A 23,490-nucleotide genomic window follows, 5' to 3' on the forward strand; every position below is an offset into this window, starting at 1 on the left:
CAGAAAAATTATATATTTTTTATATTTTTCTCTATCTGCGTGTCTATATACTTATACTTGATTATCAACATTGATTTTGAATGAGCCTTTCGAAAAAGGATTTAGGGTTAAACATTGAGAGGAGACAATGGGTGTGTTTAAATGGTCCATATTAGTCAAGGTGAAAGAAACATTCCGGGTTTAGATAAACTCTCTCGCATACTTGTTTCTTCAAATGCTTTGTTTCTCGTGTCTGGAGCTTCATTAGATGGTGTACTTTAACAGGTGTGTTTAAGACCTTGTACCATGTATATGTTTTTTTTTTTTTTTAATACTGAAAAAAGCATTTCTAGCGTGTACATTATTAGACTTTTTAAGATTCAGATTAGTTTATTTTGTGAAAATGGTGTACTTTCAAACAAGTGTTTTTAAAGGTGTGTAGCGAAAATGTTAAGAAACAAAAATAAACACATTACTCCAGGAATTTACTTGAAAAAAGACGTGTAATTAGCGTGTACATTATTATAACGTTTTAATGAGTTTCAGATTATACGTTCATTTTGTTTTAAATTAACAGTGAACAGACAAGCTAGCTTACAATTTATAATAATTATGAATTTAAGTATTCTTATGCAACATGTCTTGTGATATATGTAATTTTCTTCAACCACAAAGTGACGGAATTAAAGGCATCTTAATAATTCAAAACGCAACCAATGAAGTTGGAAGTTTTAATGTATTTACTCCACACCTACACCGTCAGTATATGACACTAAAATAAAATGAAAATCCACATCGCATAAATGTGTATAAAGAGTTTGGTTTAAGATATGAAACTGAACTTTTGTTCTAAAAGAATTTAATATTCGCGAGCCCAGTATGCCATATTTATACACACCTTGATTAATTTTACAATTTGTATAAATCAATTAAACTTAAGTTTTTTCGTACTAAATGCTGTAAATTTTGAGTTTCGCAAAATTTACAATGTATTTGTTTGAAGTTTTTAAAGTATTTAAAGTTCATTTATTTTAAACTTGTAAGGGAGTAAATAATGACCATTAAGTTAAATCTTATTTACACAAAATGTACTTTTAGAAGCATCCGTGCTCTTTGATTAAAGACAGTTTGATCAATGAAATAAACTCTATACAGTCCTCAATTGCCCCAGAAACACCGTAATATAACCTTAATCCAGGGGATCACGCAGAGTTTAACATTATTAGCATCTGTATCCATTGTGCAATAAAAGTTACTCTATAGGCCTCTAACGATTTTAACATGGCCAGCTACATAAAAAAATGTTACTTAACCATGGTATGTGCTATGTGGTTTATCAATAGTTAATTTTTTTTTTCCTTTTCATTTTTTTCCTTCTAAATCCTTCTTTTAAAAAAAAGCATTGCCGATTGTGAAAAAAAAAAAAGATTTATACATGTAAGAATCATAGATCCGTCTCAGTTTATCCCCAATGAGGGACAACTTTACTGTTGTACAAGGCGTCTAAAATCAATTACGGAATCTCGTTTACTATGACATGTTATTTTACCCTGGGGAATAGCGGCCTTTCTTATTATCACCGAATTATTGTTCTGTATTGTAAATTCTGTCACATTAGCGTTTCTTATTGTCCGGAGTATTTGTGAATTGATCAGGTTTGTGCTTCGATAGATAAGAGTTTATTGAGAGAGAGATAGAGAGAGAGAGAGAGAGAGAATGTTGAAGAGAGCGTTTGCATTTTTATTCTTTGGATTACTAACAGCATTGATGTAAATTCTGATGTTGATATTTTGAATCTTCACTTTTTTGTGAACAAGAAAAAAAAGTTTTCATCTTGTTTTAATATCTTGTATTTTTTTTTATCTGGTAATAAATCTAGCGATTAAAAATTCTAACGCAAAACATCAAAAAACATATCACTTACTTTTACGTCTTCATCTCAAATGGAATGCTCTATATCAAATTAATCAATGTCAACATTCCATTCAATTAAAAATAAATTTAAGTTAATTAGAGAATAATTATAGTAGTCATTAAAATAAAAATAAATTAACCGCAATTCATTCAAAAACATCTCATGTGCTTAGTGAATGTAAACATGTGATTATCAGTGGAAGTTCGAGAACTTTTAAAGAAATTGAAAGAGGAGTGGGGGGGGGGGGGGGGGGGGCAACCCCGTGGAACTCAGAAGAGGGACCCATGGAGAACTTTTGGAAAAACGGAAGGTTATTAAAGAGATTTATGGAACTTTTATAGAAAGAATTTAAGCTATTTAACGTATGATTAATGTACTACAATACTACAGTATATATCCAGTACCAGATTGTTTGGTCACAAAACGAAGAGTGTGGTTTCAGACCCACACCACCCTTCTAAATTAATCCACAGGGCGTGGCATGGATGTATATACAGGGTCGTTATCATCAGTGGGCCTTAACCGAAAGGGCACTTAAATTTAAGACTATATGCTTAATTAGGGCTACTGTACATTCTTAGACTTCAGACTAGAAGAGTAGTAAGAGTACTAACAATTTGACATTCTAAGCAAACATTAGGGTTGAAAGAAAAGATTTAGTGCGGGGTTTAAAGAGATTGGATTCGGAGTCGGTTTTGAATGGGTACTATTCCCTCTACCCTGAGCCAGTTTTACTATTATAAATGGAAACCAATCGGCAGGGTTCAGGGTCATTATACTTTTTGTCATAATTTATATACATGTATACTTTTTGCTTGAAGATATACTCTTTTCGCCGACACACAAGCCACTTTTTCGATGAAAGAAAAATATTTGTACATAAAGAGCAAAGTCAATTCGTGTTTTCTCTTTTCTTACAATAAACCTCTGACATCTGTTATGACAGATCCTTCGTCCTTGATTAATTGTTTATATCGACATCTTTCAGTACAGGTCGCTCTTCTGCGCAGGGAGTCGCAAATCTGCTCAAGTTCTCTTGTTTTCACAGATGGCGCTAATTAAGCTGTCACTTTCAGTTATTCTTGCATTGTAAAATGCCTGTGTCTTCTTTGACCCCTGTTGATATATTACTATCATTCAAAACTCTTTTTCAATCATGATTTGCTTGTGTATGAGATGTACTCATTCAACAGCATACAGTTTCAATTTGGCACTCAATTTAGAATTTTTCCGCAAAATAAGATTCGAATCTGCAAAATTGCAGTTTAAACATTTATCTTTCAGTTATACAGTAATATCATACATAATTTATGTATGTATGCATATGTTCATTATTTAAAAAAAAACTGTTTAAAAAATATATATAAAAGATACCGTAGAATAAACAAAAATAGTTATATATGTCCATTCAGTTCTTAACAGATCGTTTTGAATAGAACAGGGTTTAAATAAAGATCGAGGATTTTCCCCCTTCAACCAACCCACATTCTTAATCGCACTGCAGTAACCCACACTATGTGGCTATACAGTAATAGAGTAATTTATTATCCTCAAAAATCATTTGACCTTTCTCTTAGGCTCATAAATGTACAATATTACTTTCCTTTTGACATTTTTTATTTCTTTTTAACAAAAATTAAAAATAGCATTTTAGGAAGACCCGTCTTTTGTTTTTAGATATTTATTATTTTTGGGGGTACACATTTTGGCAGCTGGCATATATGAACCAAAATATAGTGGATGGTACAGCACGTACAACTTAGTGTTCTTTGTTTAGTTTCTATTACTTCGCTGTGCCGGATTGTAAGAAAGTGGTCTGCAGTCGCTGACCATCGTCGGACGGGGCACCAGCAACGAATGGCCACCAATTAAACGTGTCAAACGGCTCGGCGACCGCAATGATGGCCGGACATTAATGTGTCAAGTTTGTCTTGTCAACTAATTAATTACAGGGTCATAACTAGAAAGATTGCTAAAAAGAGAATCATAAAAAGTATTCTAAGGAGCAAGGACCGTGCGTTGTCTTCATGTTAACTCCATGTAATTCTCTGCACGTGCAATATGTTTAAATCATGGACAATGTACTGAGATATTTGTACATGCACACAAGTGTTTTTGGTATACTCATTTACACGTTTTTGGATCGCATTTTGTAAATGAAGCTTCTTAATGAAAAATTTACAAGAACATATTACATGATTGTATGTAATACAAACAGATGATTAACTATATACATGTATGTTATTGTAGGTTATGGTTTACCACAGAAATTAGAAAAGCTATAAAACTAAAAGTGGGAGCTGAAAAAAAGTTTTTAATTAGGTTAACTTTTAAGTGGCTCTCTCTCTTCCTCATCCAGAAGGAAAATATGGTTTACCACAAAAATTAGACATACTATAAAATTAAAAGGGAGATTTGAGAAAATGGTATTTCATTAGGTCAACTTTTAAAGGGCTCTCTCGCTTCCTTGTCAAAAAAAAAATAAAGTAAAAAATTTATAAAATAAAAAAAAGAAAAAGAAAACGCAGATGTTTGTACAAAAACCATCAGGGAGTTGCGCGTCGTTTAAAAGAAGTAATTGAAAGAACTTTTGTCATCCCCTCCACATATTGAGATACTTTTCGACCGTAACATATCTGCATCTACATTTTGAATTTTACAGGCAGACGACATCATTTTGAAGAATGACCTTGGAAGTCAGTACGAGCAACCTGACATCACGGCCTTCGTCCCGTCCTCCGAGATCTTCTGGAGATTTAAGAACGTCCAATCAAAATACGGCCTCGATTTGGATAATAGAGAGAGCGTCACCACTCTGATGCTGTATCACATCGGTAAGGAGAAACAAGGGCGACAAATCGCATCATTGCGGGCCTTATATAGGCAAGCTACATGTAGGAAAAAAGACGTTTTCCGCTTGTCCGAAAATCCCGAGAAGTTGCGATTGTCAAAGTCGGTTCAGTTTATCCGACGGACGCTGTATATAAAGAAAGAGACACCATCCCATTTATACAAAACTGAAATGATGCATCCAGGAGAAACTAAGTTTTTATATTCCATAATGAATTTAAAATCGCATCTTTGTGGGCCTTTTCGACAGAGCACTAAGATCTGAGAAGTTGCAATTAGACCCCCCCCTCTCACCTTTCTATTTTATAATTATACACTTATACATGTAGTTTATAAGTAAACACTGATTAAGTTATACTTTAGTACTTAAAAGTAGTATTTATCATTAATTGTTAAAGGATTCTGAATGGCTCAATTAAAGGATCATAACTTTTGAAGGTATTCTTCCAAAAATGGTATAAATTGTACAGTTGTTGAACTCTCTGGGAATTATTAAATGGTGAGGATATATAAAGATAGGAAAAAAATATATCTTTATTTGGAAAACCCATTGATCGGTTGAAGAATAAATAAAGTCGATTTGGAGATGAATGGCCACGTTCAAGTAAATTTTTAGATACATGCCTAGATTAATTAAAGCAAAAATCTTTCTGATCTATAAAACGCTTTGAATTCGAAATGTCCTGCAAGGCATATTAGAAAGGTGTAGCATATTCAAATAAATTTCTAATTTCAAAAGCTCCATGATTTATTTATCTATAAGCGTATTCCTTTGAATTTAAATTCAAAGCGATAAATTCTATTTATATTTACCTTTTCCTATGAAGCGAATGACATTTCAAATATCTCATATATTTACAAGTCTATAAAAATTCTTGGCGGATTTAAATCCATTGAACTTTCAAAAATATTTTTTGTAAGTTATTCTGTTATGGTTGCTATCCGTCCATCATTTTGCAGTGTAAAATTTCATGTAGTAGAATAATGTTTTCATTATGCATACTGTGCGAGTTTTCGATGAAATTGACCTCTTTACAACTGCTCTAATTTATAAAAGGTTAATGATTAAAGGTCATCGAATATAAATTATCGCCAGTTTGATCATCAAAAATGTTTGACAATAAATTTTCTTTGAAGTTAATTTTGTCCCATTTTAAAAAGGTTAAACAGAATGTTTATTTCCAAATTGAATACTGACTGATACTAAAAAAAAATACGCACAAAGCCATCAAACTAAGATTCGTTGCATGTATTAACTTCCTTGTCACATGCAATAATCTTCATCTGCTGATATCGAGTTTTAGCACAGAAATGCTATCTGCTGAAAAATTCCGAAGAATATGTTTCAAAAAATGCGCTCATACATGTAGAACTGTACACATATTTTTTTCTTCATTTTTTTTCCTACAATGTACACTTAATTTAATTTATTAGATAAGTTGTCATTTGTGCATACAAGTACATGAAGAATTGCATTTCAGCTGAGAAAATAAATTAGAGTAAAGGGAAAAAAGATGTATGATATTTATCGGAGTTTTTTTTTATTTTGCAGGAAGGGGGAGGGTACTCTCGAATGAAATCATTGACGGCCAAACCATCATCTCTAAACATCCGTCAAACTACAATCTGAGATTTAATATCTATCATAGCGGAGGCGAGAAGGCAAGTTATATGTAACAAGATACAAGATATTTTATTTACCAATCAAGGTCCCCGAAGGGCATTTTAACATACATAAATGTACAATTTAAACATTTTTTACAAAATATTTTTTTATAAACAGTTATATAAATGACCAAGTTACACATCATAATATTGTTCTCAATGTCAATGATCATACTTAATACAAGTGTTACATGTATAAAATTTAATAATACACATAAGTATAAATTTACAAATGTTACATATATACAATTTAATAATACACAAAGTATAAATTTATTGCATGATAGTTAGAGAAATAAGATTTATTCAGCCAAGAAAAATCATGTTAATAATATGATATTTCTTGGCTGAATATTCATGCTATAAATTGTTTTTTGTATACTGAAACAAGCAAAAAAATTTATTGTATATAAACTCTCAAATTCACTTTCATTTTTAACACGTCGTAGTTACTGACACCCTTTGACATATATCGCTAATCAGCACAAGCAGCATTAGAAATTATGCATTTATGTACTCCGAGTTAATTCAAAATTTTCAACAAAATAATAGATAAACATGTTTAAGTTATCTTATGTAAAAAAAAATTCTCTATCATATTTTATCATTGTTTATGTATATGGATTAAAACAATCGAATGCAATTCCACATACATTTTGTATTTGACATGTTTGAGTTCATAAAATGACAAAAATTACTTTCGTCAGATATTGTCTCAATAAAGGTTCATTGACCTTCAACAACATGTTGAATTCATAAAACGTTTTAGATCATACAGCATGTAGTTCGGTTGTCCGACATGTACAAGAATATGAAAATAAATTAACCAAAAAAAAAAGGTTGTATGTTATATCACCCCCTAACATTTTTTGTCGGTCAACAAATAATAACTCAGTCAATTTATTCAGTCTTTATAGATGGTCTTTATAATAAAACACCCAATTCTACATTGTATAATCTTTCATGAATTCATCGGTACATGAAAGAAAAATGACCTTATGGTAAAAATCAGCAAAGGTTTACTTATAGAGCAAAGTTTAAGTTCGAATATCTAAACAATTCTTTACCATGTTTACTTTTCAAGGTAAATAGATGTATGTCTTCACATAAATCAAATTACGATTTAAATTAATTTTGACTAAAACTTTGATGATTTAGAGCTTCATTTATTTCCAGAAATTAGATTCATTTATTTAAATGAAAACCTTCGAAATGACAGATAACATGAGAGATAAAAGTGACAGTAATGCCCCATATACAGGATATTTGACAAAATTTTCTTTAAATATCGCGAATGTTTTTGCCATGTGTGTCAAATTTAAATGCTGAGTACATAAAAATCGCCTTTTTGAGAGCGCACCTGACAAATTTTAAAGTTTATTTCATTGTCAAAAGAAAAATTAAAATTGTTTAATTTTTTTTTTTCGGTTGTGTAATATTTATTAAAAGGCTTTCAATTGGTGTAAAGGAAAATTGACCTTTCAAATTCACGTCATGATATGTGTAAATTTTAAAATTTTTAAGGTCATTTTCTTATCATTAAATGCCTTCATTTTTTTTTCTGAACGAATGGAGGAAAGAAATTAATTTACAGTTGTTATTTGAAGAACTTATTACATGTGAATTATATATGTCAGATATATATAATTTTTTTTACATTATACATGTACTTTTTAATGATGAATTTAACAGCATAAATTTGGTTTTCAAAATATACTCAAAACTTACAAAAATCTTTTGTATAAAAAAATTATCAATCTTTATAATTTAAATTTATATAACGTTATGTTTAACTTCTTTAAACCTCATCTCCTTCCCAGATTTTTACGGTAAATGGCGCTGAACTCTTGGTGCGGGATATTGTTGGCAGCAATGGCATCCTGTACATTATAGACCGGATATTGGCCCCAGTGTCTAGTGCAAAAACCTTACACGACTATCTTCTCTATCCGGATCTGCCCGGATACCAGTTTCAGTAAGTTTAGAGGATAACCGATTGTAAAAGTTCTTTATATTTTCTTTATTTTTCTGTAGTTTTAAGGCGTTCGATACTACAAAGTTAGTTCTATCTTTACAGAAATGCAGTTAATAAACTTGCCTGAAGGATTTTTAAAGAAAAAAAAGATAATTGAGATGTCAAAAAAAAAAATCAAATATATAAAATAAAAATTGAAATTTGAATTTCATTTCATTTCTTTCTTTGATAAAATCTGCAACTTTTTTTTCTATTTTAAGCTTGTCCCTACATGTATATCTTTGTGAAGAAATGAATGTTAAAGATAAGTTTGTTTTTGTCATATTATAGGTCCATTGCCCGGGCCTCAATCATTGACCCGGATATGAAGGCGAAGACCAACCATATTGAGCATCAGTTTACGTCCTTTGTTCCACCGGATGCTGTGTTGTTCCCTATGCCGTCTTACGCTCAGGATATTTTATTTTTCAACACAACTCTGTTAAAATATGTAAGATTTTTGAGTCATCAGTATTTAAATTAAAAAATATATATATATGATTTATTCTCCATGTTTCAGAGACTTATTATTATTTTCTGTTTAATCTAAAAACTGAGAAATGAACTCGCCTTAATTCATGCATTGCATTAAATAATCTTTGACGTTTTATGCAAACTTCGAAAATAAAAATCTTGGCATAAGATTTATAATTTTCAAGTTCTGCAATGTAATTATTGAAATACAATTTATCTACAGGTATCTGTGTTGAAACCTAATTAACATTTTCATCTCTATTTGTAGACTATCCATGCCCATATTGTTGAGGATGAGATAGTGTTTATTCCTGCGAGAGGGGAACTGAAAGATCTACAGAGCAAACGGGGAACCTTACATTTTACCAGGGAGGGCGAGGATGGTACATACGTTAATAATATGGCACAATTTTTCCAAAGATCTCAAAGACGTTTTTAATCATTCATCAAACTTTTTTGTTGGAAAATTTAAATCGACATATATAATAATGAAACTAATTTAATTAAATAAATTAAATTAAGTTAACAATGACGAATATATTTTTAGAGATTTGAATTGGAAAGGTCTTAATTTGTTAATCTTTCTTTTCACATCAAAGTATTTAATCATACAATATTAAAAAGAATACTTCCCTCTTTACAGTGTATGTTCAAAATAACAGGATCCGCGCCCGGGTTGTACTTCCTAATATTCCCGTTGCTAATGGCGTTGTCCACGTGATCGATCATATTCTGTACTTCATATATAAAACAGTGTTTGTCAGAACTAACACAACTCAGGCATTGAGGTAGGTATCTGGCTTTTTTAATAAAAAATAAATTTTAATTCAGTGACATGTAATTCTTTTCCCCACGGTAGACTTCTTTAAATAATGGCTTACATTTTCTTCTTATCCAATAGATTTTTTAAAAAGTTTACATAATGTTTATAAAAATGCAGCTTTCAATCATTTAGAATTGTTTTTTGACAAGCACATAAATATTTTTGAAAATATAGATTTCTCTTTCATTTTGTGCTTTTTGACAAAAAAGAATTCACTTCAACCGCCTTACCTTATCCCCTATCTATCATTAAATAGTTTTAGTTAATAAGTAATTTAAGCAGTCCAAAAATTGAATTTTTAAAATACTTTTTTCTTTACCTAATAACGAGAGTACTAAAATGCTTTATATATCTGAGGAAAAGGTACGCCATAAATTATCCATTTACACTTATGTGTTCAATTTTTCCAGTTGTCGTTATTTTCTCACAATATTAAATTTTATTCCAGTATATTTGCCAGTCACCTCCACGGAATCCCTGGGGACCTCCTGTCCCACATTCAGAGTACCTCAGAAACCTTCACCTTCTTTGCCCCCAATAATGAGGCCTTCGCTAAGATCCCCAGGACATTCCAGCAGCGCCTGGGTCAGGACGATAAACTCAGGAGCGAGGTAGGCCTGGCCCCAAGACCATATACTGAGAACAGACTTAAGTCAAAATCCAAAACCATAAACTAATTTGAGAACAAACTTAAGTCAAAATTCCAGACCATAAACTAATTTGAGAACAAACTTTAGTCAAATTTCCCCAGAACATAGACTAATTTGAGAACAGACTTAAGTCAAAATCCAAAACCATAATCTAATTTGAGAACAGACTTAATTCAAAATTTCAAATCAATATAACTTTTGAACTTTTGAAATATAACAAATCAAAAGACAGGTCTATGATCTTTGGGGTGTAATAGATAAGTAATTTTAAATGTTTCCAAAATGTCAGTAAAAAGTTGATTTAGTTAATATTTTCTTTAAATTCAAATGACATCATAAATCTGTCTAAATTCTCTACATTGATTGATCTTTATTTCTTATTTTAAACATTTTTGTAATGTTTTACTGTAATAAAAGTAATTTGAACTTAAACAAAATATTTAGGTTCTGGGATCACATATTGTCAAAGGCCTGGATCTTAGTTCTTCTGATCTTACTGATGGCAAGACATTTAAAACCATCAACAACTTCACCCTATCCATAAGGAAGTTTAATGGAGGTAAGGGGTCGTTCAAACGTTAGAGAAGATAACATGTATATTACTCAGTATTTCATATTGTACAATGAAAAACGTAACATATCCTTTGTTGAAAGGTCTTTTATATATTTTGTCAGAAGGTAAATGTGAAAAATATTACTATTAAAGTTGAATTAAACAGATATTTAGATATAAAACAAGGGTTTATGTGTTAAAACTTTTTTTGTACAAAAGCATGAAAAAGGGTTCACTATATAAAACAAGGGTTTATGTGTTAAATCTTTTTTTGTACAAAATCATGAAAAAGGGTTCACTATTTGTACTAATTAGAAATAAAAACTGCATCATTGTTTTCAAAATTTGGTTCGCTCAGTTGTAATTTTATCATTTCTTATGACCTTTTGTATTTTTTAGATATCTATGTAAAACATGACAACATACTGGCAAAAATTGTACAAGCAGATATAGGATGTACGAATGGTGTCATACATATTGTGTCCAGCGTGCTCCGTCTGCACCAATTCACAGTTTTAGATGCAATCAAGGGAAACAATCAACTGCTGTAAGTTTTAAAAATGATATGTCTAAGAAAAGATTTCCTATCATTTATGTGGATTAAATTCAGTACCCTTCATTGATTGAAATTATAAAATATGATTAGTTATGTGAAAATAAAAAAGAAATGAAAAATCTATTAAGGAATATGAAGCAATGTTTTTATATGTTAAATCTATTTTTTGTGCAATATCATGAAAAACAGTACAACCTTTGTACTCAGTAGCACAAAAAAAATCAATCATTTTTTTGCAAAATTGGGTTTTCTCAGATTTAATTGAGATAGTATTCAAGACCCTTTACATCTAGAATATGCAAAAGGCGATTAGTTGTGTTAAGAATTGAAGCGAAAAAAATCTAACAAAGAATACAAAAACGTTTAACATACCTTCTCATTGTTTATTGGTGAATGATTCTATCATTAAACATTTGTATGTAAACCCTTTTACAGAAGAATTAGTGAAATGCTGAAGGATTTCACTGTCCTGGAGGGCATTCTCTCTGGGGATACAAGTCTTGGCGGAAAAGTGACGGTGTTCATGCCCTCTGACCTTACAATCATGAGTCTGCGCAATGACACCCGCAAAAATATCTTTGAGAAGCAACCTGAAAAAGCACTGAAGGTATTAACAGTCATCTTTAGCAGGAAGACATACAACAAGCACAGATAACTTTATTAAAAAGAAAAAAAATAAATCACATAAAGCTTAATTTTGCTCCATATAAATATTATTGGATATCCGAGAGAAAAAATATTAAAATTTAAATGCCCACTTTACATCTTTGTGTAAACTTTGAAAAAAACTCATTTCTTATGATTTAAATTCCTTAAATTTATTAGTCAGGAATACCATTAATGTTTTTCTTTTTTTCAATTTTTCCTCTAGGCTTTAAGAGGACATATCATTGAAGGCGAAGCTTTGTCATCAACAGAAATCTACAGTACTGTGCTGAAGTATACATTTGGTGGACAGAGAGTGGAAATAACCAATGTCGACAATGGTGAGAGGATCAGAAACTTTATAGTTCTGTAAACAAATGATTCAATAAAAAGAGTGAAAAAGTTAATTTTGTAAACTGTTTGACAAAGAAATATACATGTATCACAAAAACATATATTTATCAGAATATATCCATCATCTAAAATAAGAAAAACATACTTCTAAAATATTTTACATTGTAACATATGTTACCCATTTTATAACGGTATTTATATCTTGAAAATTATGCTTACTAAATATTATATTAAATATCTTGAAAATTATGCTAAATAAATATTGTAAATGAACGCTTTTTTATATATACAAATAAAAAACCATTAAGCATATTTCAAAATACCCAAAATCAATGTAAAATACGACATATTTGTACATATAACATCTTTTATAGAGGGTGAAAATGTTAGATAAAAAATTATCTATGCAAATTTGTCTGCAATTCATATTGTGTGGACTTGTACATATAAGTGATTATAACATATTGTAATGGATTTCATATTTCGTGTAGCATTTACTGTTGAGGGAAGTCATGTCATGGCTAAAGTCATCACTCAGGACATCTGGTGTTCCAATGGCGTGTTACACATCATAGACAACGTATTACACATCCCAACCAGAAATATAATGGACGAACTGGCCCGGCATGGAGATGTTAGGTATGTATGTAAAAATTATGAAAATTGTCATCATTATGCTGTGTGTCACTGAAACAATTTTGAAGTTGTCTTTGAAAAGTTGTAGTTGTATAAAAAGTTATACAGGCATTCAAATATATACATATATGTGTTAGAAAATTGAAAATTATTAATTTAAAATTGATGAGGATTTTTTTTGAATTTGTATTACAAAAATATATACTTCTCTACATTAGTATGGTCAGGAGTTAAAATGTCAATACATTTTTATAAAATGTATACATTTTAAATCTTTAGTATTTTACAAAAATATACTTCTATGTAAAAATATTTTCAAGGAAAACGTCGATTGTTGCAGTGACGAAAAGTGAAGAAGTTTTATGTAATACTATTATTCTGTATTTATTTAGGTATTTCTTGTGCTGTATTCATTATTAAATTGTTCACCTTGCATGCTTGTGAAGGAACTTTATGGTTTCCATTTTTAATAAAGCTTTATAAAACACTGTGTAAAATCTGCTTTTGTTTGTTACGCATGCGTATTATTATTTTTTGTTAAGTGCACTGTGCACGCGTTTTCCGAGGAACAAAACATGTATATTTAATGTACATATTTAAAATTGTCAGACTCGAGTGCTTTTTGACTTGAACTTTCACAAAACATGCAGAAAAAATATTTTTAAAGCGTATCAAAGCTAGAGTTAGTGTTTTCATATTATTGTTAAATAACTTGAATGTGTGAAAAGTATTTTGTTTTTACATTTTGGAAAAAAAATTGTTGCGTTATATATGAAATATATATATAAATTTTTTGATATAAAGCAAAAAAGAAAAAAAATGCTAACTCGGTGACATTTATTAGTGACACATAGCAAGAAAACTAGATGAGTTTGAATTCTCTTTATTAGTTGTATTTTGCATTGAACAAAATATTATCTTAGTGAGTAGAAGTGTATATTATTCATTTCACAAATGTATAGATAAATCTATATGTGTTTTATAGTGTATTCAAAGAATTTTTACTAACGTGCCGAATTTTGGTGCATCGTTCCTTGTAAGTATGTAAAGGTTTATAGTTATTGTCTTCAGGGAAAAGCGACTTAACCATCTGACGTTTGAAAAATAATTACTTATCGTAACATATTCAACAAAGTAAATCAAACTCAGATTCAACTGTGAAAAAAGAGTGATTGAAAACGTCACAGCCCTGGAGGTCGCATTCTAAAAATCAGGTTAAAGATAACTTTTGATTAAGCAATATCTTTCTTTATTGATTGATTGATTTTTTATAGTTTATTTAATTTATGCATTTTTTTGAAAACCTATTTTTCTTATATTAGGAAAATAAATATTTTATTTTTTGATTACAAAAAGGAAAAAATATAAAAAGAAAATGTTTGTCAATTTAAAAAAAGAGATTTCAGATAATCGTTTATAGTTATGAACTTCAAATATTCATTTTTTAGTTCGTAGGTGGAATTTGAGTACTAACTTTTGATTGATTGTAATGCTTGTCACTAAACGTCCTTTGGGCTGGGTTAGCATCACATTATTGCCCCCATCAAACGGCTTTTCCCTGTAAGATTTTCTAGACACAGCTTGTAGACTCGCTACTACACTGTACTTACTTTGTACGTATATAGGTATTAAATCATATTGTGTGGTATGTGTACACCAAAATCTCACGGTTTGTAATTAACAACCTTAATTAATGTTAAATGTATGTAAGAGGTACATGTATATGTATAAGCATAAGGCTGGATGAATTATTTTCACTTTCAAACACCCTTTCACTTTTGGAAAAATGAAGGCTAGGCGTTAAAGAAATGTCTGTGTATACGTAAAAAGAACATCGAAAATTAATCTTTTATTGTCTAGAAAAAGAACAAATTAGAAGCTGGATAGGTTTTTTTTTCTGATTAGTATGGTGAAACATTTACAACTTAAGGAGCTTTTTATTAGTTAATATATGCCTCAAATCTAGAACATTACTACGTATCAACATCCATAGCAGATATATTTATTTGAAATTCAATCTGAAAATAGCAATTAATATTTTTTAATAACATTTGTATGATATTTTCAGCTTTCCATTCCGTTAGACGGCTGTTAAAATTCAAATATATAACTTATATCATCCATATAGAATTGCTAGTTAATATTTTTATCGGATATAGCCAGTCGTATTCAGATACTTGTATGCATGTTAATAAATAGATTCTTTTTTTATCCATTTCAAAATTACACACTTTTCAAAGTTCCTTTTTTACACCCATGACTCTTAACATAAATTCAAATAGGCACCCTTTTCACGAGTGTACTTTTTCGATCTTACCATTTGACACAGTTGATATTCATATCACTATAATTTACAGATAAGAACAAAAATTACACATTGATATAACTGCAGAGAGAAAGGTCTATCATGTCGATAAAAAAAATAATTATACAAACAGAAAAGTATCCGACATTGAAACAGTAAGTTTTGATTTAATTTTAGAACGGTTTTATATTTTGTTTCAGCTCCATATCTAACATTCTGCGGTTGGAAGGAATGAAGGAACTGTCTCACGCACTGACGAATGAAGACAGTCACTTTACAATGTTTGTTCCAATCAACACCGCCTTCTCCGCCATTCCTAGGTCACGTGCTGATACCCTATTCGCAAATTCAACCTTATTCCAAAATGTACGTTCTCAAAATATATTTCAAAATGAAAAATTTGAAATAAAGTGGAAAGTGAAATTACAAACAAATTAATAATTTCATTTTTTTTCCTTTATTTTTTTCCCTTGATAATCTTACCAATCATTTATTATCAATCCAGAGGAAATTTATTAATTTATAAAAAATAATATTTTTACAGGTTCTGAAAGCACATGTTACATCAACTGGTAGTAAATATACCAGCGATCTCTATGATGGAATAAGCATGAAGGCAGAGGAGGAAGTTTTACATATAACACGAATTTCTACAGATGGTAACTTATAAAATCAAAGTTTTTTAAAGTTATTTTTTTTAATTCTTCATGTTTTTTATTTCTCACAGTTTTCAAATTGATTTTTAAAATTCAATGAAACTTTACACAGAGAGGAATGTTTTGATGTAAGCTCTTAGAATGACGAAAATTAAAGTTTTCTTTTATGATTAATTTATGTATTTTTTTCCAAGGAACAACTCGATACAGTTTTTCAAAATACGAGTACATGTATCAACTAATTGTATCTCAGTTAATCCAAGTACATGTATTGATAAATGCTCTAAAGTATTATCTTAAGACTCTTTCAATTTCTCTTTCTTTTTCAGTGTTCATTACAAACAACAATGTGAGGACTCGCATCATAAGACCTGACATCCCTGCCATCAATGGAATCATCCACGTGGTTGATACCATTATGTACTATCCATTCTACGTTGCTGCCGAGGTCATGTATAACAATCCGAAACTGAGGTAAGTCATACTGTATGAATACAGATATAAGGGTTATGGGCATGAAGGAGAAACTAAATATTTGTTCAAAGTCAGTTTTTCCCTTCATATTTTAAAACCAATATCAAAAATAAATTTTCTGTTTATTTTGTTACATTAAATTAACAATTTTTTGAAATCTCATATTTTAGAAGTGAATGTGAATGATAAAATGTGATTAATGTCTAAATGATAAAGATAGTAAATATCCGATTTAAGGGATCAAGTTTTCGTGCTTTAAACATGAAATCTTGAAATTTAAAATATTGGTCTATAATTAACAGTGGGACGGACAACTTCGGAATGGACATTTTTCCGAACTTGCGCACCCTTTTCCTTTAAAGCTATCATCTTAGGGTTTTTTTTAAATGGTGGGGTTTTTATAATCAAATTGATTTATGAAAAAAAAAATTCAACATTTTCTGCTAGTTTTTGAGATATTTGAGTTCAAAAACAAAAATCCCATGGGGAAACATGAACTTAAAAATACCCCACAAAAAACCCCACAAAAACCCCATGGGGTTTATTTTTCACCCCATGGGGGAAAAAACCCCACGAAAATCAATGTAGGTTTTTTAAACCCATATGTTGCTTATATTGTCATATGGGGTTTTTTCTCCCACGTTTCTTTGTCATGGGGTTTTAAATCCCATGTATTTATATATTCACTGTGAGATAATTCCTAAAAACTTGGGGTTTTTTCTTAGACTAATGGATCATTAGTATCCTCTCTGTTTCTCATTCTATAAAAGTGTATAGTTATAACAAATATCTATTATTTTTCAAATTTTCAAGTATTCATTCTTAAATTTTAAGTTAAAATTTTTGTTTATGTAAAAGAAGATTTATATGAAAACAGGTTTCTAAGGCAGTTGCCTCCCATAATGAAACATTCATCATAAAACTCTTCACAGATTATTTGATCAATGACAATTAACATGATTAATCTGAATATTTAATAAATGAAACAAGAAAATTTAATACCAACACAATAGCAACCAATTCACAGTGTCCAAAGAGGGTCTCTTTCCTTAACTAATGTATATTTATATATGTTAGGTTTATATATGTCTAGTTTGTGATTTTTTTTAAAATCTCCATTCCCCTTGCATTCACCACTAATAAGATTAAATTTATTTAATTCATGTGCAATGTATCTACATATTTAATTAATGGAACTCAATTCAGTTATATATCACAAAGTACAACTATTACAATCTTTTGATTCACCCAAATATTTAAAAATAATATATGCCTCTTGGATCCACCACTTATCAGTTTAGATCATGACCACACATGACATATTATCTTAATGCTTAAAATCAATCAGCCATATCAAGGATATTAATGACTATGGCATAGTCATTAATATCCTTGATACACCACAAATATTTCTTTAAAATATGAATATCCACTCCCCATGTATCCACCACTAATAAGTTAAGTTCTTGATCACACATGACATGTAAGATTAAAGTTTGAAATAAGTTAGCCATAATCATTATTATCCTTTTACCCACCACAAATATTTAAAAATAATATCCGCTCCCCTTAGATCCACCACTTTTAAATTAAGATCATGTTCACACCTGACATAAAAGCTAAATGTTTGAAATAAATTAGCCATAATCATAAATCATTAATATCCTTTGATCATTCACAAATATTTAAAAAAGATAAATATCCACCCCCCTTGGATCCACCACTTAGGAGTTTTGATCTTGATCACACATGACATATAAGTTTAATGTTTGAAATCAATTAGCCGGAATCAGTAATGTCCTTTTACCCATCAGAAATATTTAAAAATAATATCCGCTCCCCTTAGAGCCACCACTTTTAAATTAAGATCATGTTCACACCTGACATAAAAGCTAAATGTTTGAAATAAATTAGACATGATCACAATTCATTTATAACCTTTGATCAAGCACAAATAATTAAAAAAGATAAATATCCACTCCCCTTGGATCCACCACTTATAAGTTTAGATCTTGATCACACATGACATACATGACATAAAAGCTATATGTTTGAAATCAATAAACCATAATCATTATTATCCTTTGACCCATTAAAATATCTATCTACTCCCTTTACATCCACCACAACTCTTGTGGCTTTCAAAACAATTAATATCCACTTGCCTTGGAGTTGGATCCACCACTTCTTAGTTAAGATCATGATCACACACAGAAATATTAACTAAACGTTGAAATAAATTTGCAAAAATCATTAGTATCCTTTGATCCACCACAATTATTTAAAAATTCAATATCAACTCCCCTTGGATCCACCACTCATAACTTTAGACTATATACATGACTTATAAGCTAAATGTTTGAAATCAATTAGCCATAATCATAATTAAAAAAGATGAGACAAATATCTCATGTCGCTTTGTCTTAGGTAAATGAGAAAAGCAATAAACGAATGAAAATATTACAACCTACAGTATTCCCTTAGATCCGCCATCATGTCTTTAGATATTGATCACCAATCTGATTTCTTCTTCTTTTTTATCATTAGGTTAGGTATCTTTATTATTTTTATGGATGAATGAATATTATGAAAAATGAAATTAGTTGCATCTCTATGCTACTCTGTCTGAATTAAAAAAAAAAGCTGAAATAACCACTTGATATCAGCCAAAAAAGCAGGTACAATAAATATGATTAAATAAGACAATGTATACATGTACTACGCCTTTACGGTACCTTATTTACTACTAGTAATTTTTTAAAGTTTATTCCTGTCATCAACCAGCTCGACTGTTAAATCTACATTGGATAACGAATCAATTTAGGCTTTACATCTGTACATAGATCATGTACATTATAAATTATTAGTAATATATAATTGGAATTCATCAAAAATTCTTTGGTTTCTAATTAGAAAAAAAGAAGTTCTGAAATTATTAAAACTAAATTTTCATCCTGCAAGGTGCAGTCAGGCAATATTGATCCCATTCTGACAATATCACTTTTTTTCATTGAAATAGATCTACATGTATGTTAAACATGATATTTCTTTTTCTTATGATACTTAAACTTTCTGACTATAAACTAAATTATTGTAAGAAGACGTTTATTTTTACAGAAAGCATCTATATGCATTATCAGGTCAAGGTCAGTTAATCCCTTTTGATGTGTTCTTTTGATTTTTGTCCCCCACCTTAGCGAATAAGAGAGGACATTAAATCTTAATATTCATCAGTTAAATGGTCGGCTTATCAATGTCACAAAAACTTAAACTTTGGTTATGTCTTTTGAATGAGATGAGATAGGGCTTTCAACTTGTTCAACTTATACATGTATTACCTGTGCGAATTATTCCTTTCTTAATACAGATTACACTATCATGATTTTTTACCAATTTATCTTGACCTTGAAGTATGACATACTTTTCATAAATATTAATTCTTCCTTATGACTTTGATTTAGAAGAGAAAGATTTTTAATATATCTGTTGCAAGATATTTCTGAGCATGCTTTGATTTCTGACCCCTTGACCTTTGCCTTCATGTTTGACCTAATTAGAAAAAAAAACTTTGGAGCTACAGTAACTCTTCAATAAGGTATTTCCATAAATATTGTATGATTGGTACTCTGTTTTCAAAGTGATAATTTTTGGTTCACAGTTTTTTAAAAGGAAAATAAAAATTTCACATCTATATATCACTGCAGTTGTTAAGATCCACCCTTGTGTCACAAGGGTGGATCACAAGTTGTGAGTACCCCATAAAAGTACATGCAGGGATTAATTATTGAACTCATTCGCACAGACCTAATGTTATAGAATCCATAAATTAACTGAACTTGACCTTGATTAACCTTAGACAGGCACAATGTGACATACCCTACTGATACATGGGACACCCTGACAGATATTCCTCCTCCCTAAATTGACTGTTGAGTAAGACTAAGAAAACTAATAAAAGTTATATTCATTTTTGACCATGTATATTCCTCTAATATCTATCATGTAGAGCTTGATTCCGTTTTGCATGAAATAACCACCAAGTTCATAGCATGCTAATACTTACATCACTGACATGTATGATGTAAACAAAACTAATTCCTTCAGACACTGACTGCAGAATTCCAATTGGACATTTTGTGTTGTTAATGGAATAATTCACACACGCCAAATCAATCGGACTGATTTAAATACTTGCGTGAATTAATCCTTGTTAAAATAAAGTTCTGAATTCCATCATTAGGCCTATACATCCAGACACTGAGACAGGTGGTTTTCTTCATTTCCGCTCTTCTGTAGTGCGACTAAAATGGGTACCGAAACTTGGGCCGAGCCGGCCGGGAATTTCGAAACTGAAAACCGTGTTTTTGACAATAACGGAATAAATACACATTCTTTCTTCATGAAATTTACGGACATAGTTTATTACTATAAGATTTGCCTTCACTGAAAGTTTTAACTTAAAATGTTGTGTTTATCCATCATTATCGCCGCTTGTCCTTTTCAAGGTGACTAAAATGGGTAGCGAGCCCGGATTACTCATTTTATCGATTTACACTTAATTTTGGTAATATATTTTCAATTATTTCCGTTAAACTATTTAAAACATCTTATATTTGTAGTAATATATACCGATTATTAATTAAGCTGAGTGTTTACTAAAGTGCCGAAAACACGATAACCCACCTGCAGTAGATTTATATATATTTTGTCATTGTTGACTTTTCCATTCATTTATTCATTTATTTATTTATTTATCAACACATGATTAATCTACAGTTACAAGCATATATAACATTAAATTAGGCCTAATATGTACGATTGCGTAAAGTCCCTTGCTCGGCCCCTTTATCAAGCACATATATGCAATGATCGAGATATTTTGTTCACACCCGTTTCTGTCTCAAAAAAAGTATACCCCTTACTCTTGTCGGTCTGTTGTAAAAAAAAAATTAAATGTATTTTTTATACGAGGAAAATGGACTCTCAGGGCAATCTTCGGACTTGTTTGATTGTAAATGCATGATAGGAATATCAAAGTTTAAATCATTAATCAAAAGTAAAATTCTTTCGACCCTACCAACCCCCATTAATCTTTATTTTATAAATGTTATTCTATATAAATAATATTTTATCTCATTTTACAAATCCATGGAATTCGCGTATTTATGGTACTAGGTATGGGGGAGGGGAGGGGGCACATGATTGTTTAATAACTTCAGCAATGTTCAGCGCGTAGAGCATGGTCGACCCACTCTGTACACACAAGATAGAAAATATATTGTAAGATTCACCCCCAGGGCTGTATTCCGATGGGGTACATTGTAACCTAGACGTACATCATACGTGTATATATACAAGGTTTCGGTTCCACACCTAAGTAGTGACACCTGTCATTTCCTGTTTATATTGCATAATAGTCGTCTAGTTCCATTTTAGAGCAGTCTACATGTACTTTCAAGAATGTTATACTTTCCGGTTTTAAAATAATGGTTCAATTTTTCTATTTCAGCCTACATGACCTAGGAATAATAAAAAAGGATTGTACGCTTTTTTTTTTTAATTCAAAGTTTTCAATTTTGTTCTTGTTAGGGATTTTGAAGGAATTAAATCATATTTTAACATCTTTTTTTTTCTATTAGGTTTTCAAACTCAGGACATATAAAGTTATTTATCAAAAGTGTCAGTTTGTTCAGCATTAAAAATGTTAGTTTGTTCAGAAGTAAAACGCAACTAGTGATGGGACTGGATTATCTAGATCTGGGGTGTGTAAATATTGGTTTCTCGGAAGTTAGTAAATGGGGGTGGGTAGGTTTAACTCAAGAATCTAGTTGCTGTATTTTTATTATTCAAACGTAATGTAAGATTATGAAAATAGATATAACCAACAAGGTTGATGAAATTTTCATGGAATCAAACTCGGATTAAAAAAAAAAAGAAACAAATTCACGCTCTGTTTATTTTACGACACCCCTGCGCAAAAATATGAATGGTTCTGTCCAAACCTAAAGCGTTTCGATATCATCATGGTCAATATATCGAAGTAAGGTGTTTTGTAACGTTTACGAAAAAATTGAAGGCTTTATTAATCAATAAATAAATGATTAATGAAATAATAGTTTTAATTCTTCCTTTAAAAATTTCTCATATCATATATATTAATCTAGTCTTCTCACTACTCAGGACAATATTTTAAAAACGATCCGCTTTATATAGTTATTTCCCTTTCTAAGATCGAAGATAAAGATTTAAAATACATATGGTCATTTCATTAACCTGAAATTTTTTTTCCATCTAAACAATAATATACAATTATTGCTGGTTTTTGAGGTCAATACAATGATTTAGCCATCTGAGGAGTACAATATTCACCGAGCCCGAAGGGCGAGGTGAATATTGTACTTCGAAGATGGCCAAATCATTGTATTGACCGAAAAAATCAGCAATAATTGTTTTATTATATGATTCACTGATAAAATGATACAGCTAATTACTTGCTTGCATTTTATTAAGCCCTAGCCAAATACAAGAGAGTAGCAGAATCTAAATGTGAATAAACCTTACCAGTCGTATCAATTTGAAATGTTTTTTAAAATCAATTTTTGTAAAAAAAAAAAAATGCCATGAGAGAAATATATATTGTCAGTCTTTTTTATGGAATAGATTTTGAATGGAAGGAGTTTTATTAGGAAAAACTGACTACCAAAAAGTTTTTAAAAAAAATGTTGTTCAGAAAAAGTGTTGGAGGGGGATGTGTGTCCCTGCATCCCCTCTTACCTCCTCACCCAAAATATATATTTGCTGTTTTTTCACATGAAAATAAAAATCATAGTCGTTTAAATAGCTTTTAAATAGCTTTTTAAAACAATTTATATCAATTTGGAATTTCCGAATCTATTTTTAGGTAAATGTAGAGGAAATAAATCCTTGTATTGACCTGGAAC

General features: G+C 30.3%; 1 protein-coding gene across 1 annotated transcript in view; it reads left to right on the top strand.

Moving 5' to 3' along the window:
• LOC134233035 (uncharacterized) overlaps positions 1–23,490 on the top strand; it is a 43,662-nt gene that overhangs the window by 9,429 nt on the left and 10,743 nt on the right. The window contains exons 3-17 of the mRNA XM_062715031.1: positions 4,557–4,728; positions 6,297–6,406; positions 8,230–8,384; positions 8,715–8,874; positions 9,166–9,280; positions 9,541–9,685; positions 10,169–10,331; positions 10,815–10,929; positions 11,323–11,470; positions 11,915–12,086; positions 12,351–12,465; positions 12,970–13,117; positions 15,620–15,785; positions 15,964–16,078; positions 16,405–16,549. Of these exons, the coding sequence (XP_062571015.1) occupies positions 4,557–4,728; positions 6,297–6,406; positions 8,230–8,384; positions 8,715–8,874; positions 9,166–9,280; positions 9,541–9,685; positions 10,169–10,331; positions 10,815–10,929; positions 11,323–11,470; positions 11,915–12,086; positions 12,351–12,465; positions 12,970–13,117; positions 15,620–15,785; positions 15,964–16,078; positions 16,405–16,549 (2,144 nt within the window). The remainder of the gene's footprint in view (positions 1–4,556; positions 4,729–6,296; positions 6,407–8,229; positions 8,385–8,714; positions 8,875–9,165; positions 9,281–9,540; positions 9,686–10,168; positions 10,332–10,814; positions 10,930–11,322; positions 11,471–11,914; positions 12,087–12,350; positions 12,466–12,969; positions 13,118–15,619; positions 15,786–15,963; positions 16,079–16,404; positions 16,550–23,490) is intronic.

Source organism: Saccostrea cucullata, unplaced genomic scaffold, assembly GCF_032062105.1.
Source record: "Saccostrea cucullata isolate Sc308-1 unplaced genomic scaffold, CSIRO_AGI_Scuc_v1 ctg554, whole genome shotgun sequence".
NCBI classification, from domain to species: Eukaryota; Metazoa; Mollusca; class Bivalvia; order Ostreida; family Ostreidae; genus Saccostrea; species Saccostrea cuccullata.